The following is a 3,378-nucleotide window of genomic DNA, read 5'->3' on the forward strand; positions in this document are numbered from 1 at the left end:
GAACAAAGAAAGAAAATACCAAGTTTAGTAGGAGTTCTGAGAAATTCTTTGACATGTACGGTATCGAAACTGCTGAGAAACTTCTACATCATCTGGCTTGTGAAATCCCATTTGATTATTTCCCAGCTGTGAACACATAATTAATGCTAAAGAAATGCTGAATAAGCTGTTTTATTATTATTATTATTGTTTTTTCTTTTTTATTTAAGTTTCCAATATTTGGCTATATAATGGACCCTCAACAGTTGAAATATAGAAAGAATGATATTTTAAAAATTACATATATACAAGGGTGTAATCATTTAGCTATTTTGTACTGTTGTGTATAATACCATTCAAAAGTTTTAGATCTGTAAGATTTTTTTTTTTTTTTAAATTTTAAATAACTGTTTATTTAATTTATTTCTGTGTTGGCTCCAGTCTTCAGTGTCACATGATCCCTCAGAATATTTTCTAATATGCTGATTTGCTGCTCAAGAAACATTTATTATTATTATCAATGATGAAAACAGTTGTGCCTATATATATATATTGAATGTTTACAAAAAAAAAAAAAGAAGGTAGTGATGATATATATTATTGACACATTGTTTATTCTTCATACACTTATTAAAGTCCATGTACAGGTTTGAAAAAATAGATAGAGTACCTACAGTTATTCTCTAAAAGGAAAAGTCATGGTTATACAATGAAAAGGCTTCAGATTTATTTGAAACATTTTGGCACTTTGGGAATACATTGATTGATAGTAAGCTGCTGCACATTTTATTTTGCATGTTTTTCTATGGTTTGCAATAATATGCGTGAAGATAAATAAACTGATGCACAGAGTTATATTTCAGCTATTACAGAATACTGAGCATGTTTCATTTACCTGAAAAGTATCTTCACAGTTGATTAATTGACAGGTTTTGTTGCTGTTAAATCAAATAAAATTGTTCAGATTGTCATTATGGCATTAAGAGATTTAACAGGTGTTGGGGTCCCAGGTGAAAATCCTACCAGGCGGTATTATGGGGGCCCTGTAACCAGACAGGGGTTGGTAGAAGGGGTTAGGAGCCCGACTTTCAAAGCATTTCCACCTTTCTTCTCCCTTCTTCTCGCAGCACTCATGGACCAAAGTCATGGTGGAGTACTCCTCAATACAGAAACGGGACAAAGTAGTTTTCCACTGCAAAAACAAGGAAAAAAGACAATTCTTTTTTTGTTCAGCATTGCTGAAGTAAAATGACATGTGTTTCTCATTCTGTGTACTCACTGCTTTTTCCGCACAGCAAAGGATCTGTCTATTTCCATAAGCCAAACCTCCATAGCAGCACTGACTGAACCATTGCTCTAGTCTGTTTACAGCCTTTCCAGCGCGGCGAGCGAAAGCGTAACTGGATGAAGGGAAACGGGTGGCAGGATATCTGGGACGGCCATTGCCATAAAGACAGATCGCCTTGAGGTTGTTATCTGAAGGTCTGGCTGGAGGAAAGTTTGATTTCAGCAGCACGCCAGGGTCAATGTTCTGTCCCCCTTAATGGAAGCAGGACAAGATGCATGTTATGCAGAAAAGTAACTTTTTCTTTTGGAAAGATCCATCTCAAATATTACTACAAGAAGGTCAGAGAATGAAACATCAACATTATATATTATACATCAATTTTCATTTACATTTATTCATTTGGAACAGGGATGCACACCTTCGGTCCTGGAGGGCCACTGTCCTGCAGAGTTTAGCTCCAACCCTAATCAAACAAACCTGAACAAGCTAATCGATGTCTTCAGGATTACCAGAAAGTTACTGGCAGATGGTTTTTATCAGCGTTGGAGTTCAGCTATGCAGGACAGTGGCCCTCCAGGACCAAAGTTGCCCATCCCTGATGCCTTAAAGGCTTTTTTGCTCCAAAATAAAAAGACAATAAATATAGCATAAAGTTTTGTAGATAAGGCACATACCTCCCAATGAAATTAGATGAAGAATCAAAGTAGTTACAAGTGTGCTTTTCCAAATCATGACTGGTTATTATCTGCAGTGAAAAATATCCTTCCTTCTTTTCAGTTTGCAAAGTTGCACTGTTTGCTTCAGGTCTGATAGAAGACTGCAAGGCAGTAGATTTAAAGGGATGGAAGGGGAACGAGAGGCGGGCCTAGGTTATCTGTGTTTAATTAAACTTGATACTAATTCAAAGTCAAAGCAGTGGGTAGTCAAAATAGGAATGGCTAGAGTTCAGCAAAGTTCACTAAAGTAACAGTGAATGAAATAAATGAAAATGAAATAAATACTGATATATATGTCATGCCACGCATTTCTCAGGAATTTCTATTGCTTCAGTGCATGTGCAAAGCAGCATAAATTATAATATGGTCCATATTAGTGCATACAAATGTATAAAGGGAATGCTTCACAGATTTCACTAATATTACAAGCAATGCTGATATCAATTCAATGACACAATTGCATGCTGATAATATGGCAAACGTAATAATCACTTTAATTTTTCACTTTGTACATTCGGTTTACTTCATTGTTAATTTATATATATATAGTGACCTTTAATTTGGAGGAAGAGGATTGGCGCAAACTAATCTGAAACTTACCTGGCTAGCCAGCTAATCCGGCTTCATGGTACAGGCCCCAGGATTCAAAATGTTTCCCGTAGTTTAAATTTGATAAGAGTTTTTTTAGGAAGGATATGTGGCTGAATTTCTGAAACGTAGCTTAAAAATTTGCACATTGAAGCTGTGCACAGCACATACATTTTTCATATCAGCTACAAGAGACTTTTTTCTGTCCCCATTCATGGGCAAAAATACATAAACAGATCGTGGTTTACGGAAAACATTACGCTTATCTTCAGCCCTATTCCAAAACATTGACTTTGACACATCCTTATCTAATTCAAATGGATTGCTCAAGTATGAGAGAAATACTCCCATTGCTTCTCGCAAACCAGCCAGTTCTGCTAGTAATAATGTGATGCTTGTCATGCTTGACGAACTGCATTGAGAAAAACATAAAATATTTTGATGTATCCCAGTGCTGGCAGCTGAACAAAGAAAGAAAATACCAAGTTGGGAGTTTCTTTGACATGTACGGTATCGAAACACCCTTATCAGCTGCTGAGAAACTTCTATATCAAGTTTTGTGAAATCCCATTTGATTATTTCCCAGCTGTGAACAAATAATTAATGCTAATTATTTTTTTTATTTTTTATTTAAGTTTCCAATATTTGGCTATATAGTGGACCCTCAACAGTTGAAATATAGAAAGAAAATAATATTTTAATTTTTTTTAATAAAAAATTACTAGGGGTGTGACGAGACGGGTATCTCACGAGACGAGACGAGACTCGAGATTGAGTTCACGAGACGAGACGAGATGAGACAAGATT

General features: G+C 35.7%; 1 protein-coding gene across 1 annotated transcript; it reads right to left on the minus strand.

Moving 5' to 3' along the window:
- Positions 1-574: 574 nt before the first annotated feature.
- ecm1a (extracellular matrix protein 1a) lies at positions 575-2,097 on the minus strand. The gene is made up of 3 exons (XM_048202427.1): positions 1,942-2,097; positions 1,259-1,518; positions 575-1,171 (listed from the first exon to the last, which is right to left on the minus strand). The coding sequence occupies exons 1-3, from the start codon at positions 1,997-1,999 to the stop codon at positions 968-970; spliced, it is 522 nt and encodes a 173-aa protein (XP_048058384.1). The 5' UTR covers positions 2,000-2,097; the 3' UTR covers positions 575-967.
- Positions 2,098-3,378: the final 1,281 nt, after the last annotated feature.

This window comes from Megalobrama amblycephala, linkage group LG9 (genome assembly GCF_018812025.1).
Source record: "Megalobrama amblycephala isolate DHTTF-2021 linkage group LG9, ASM1881202v1, whole genome shotgun sequence".
Classification (NCBI taxonomy): Eukaryota; Metazoa; Chordata; class Actinopteri; order Cypriniformes; family Xenocyprididae; genus Megalobrama; species Megalobrama amblycephala.

Excerpts from the sequence above, each read along its gene's own strand:
- ecm1a (XM_048202427.1), bottom strand. The coding sequence starts at position 1,999 with ATGATTTGGAAAAGCACACTTGTAACTACTTTGATTCTTCATCTAATT. Across the intron at positions 1,519-1,941 it reads TCATCTAATTTCATTGGGAG|GGGGACAGAACATTGACCCT; the intron begins GTATGTGCCTTA and ends GCTTCCATTAAG. Across the intron at positions 1,172-1,258 it reads TTTGCTGTGCGGAAAAAGCA|TGGAAAACTACTTTGTCCCG; the intron begins GTGAGTACACAG and ends TTGTTTTTGCAG.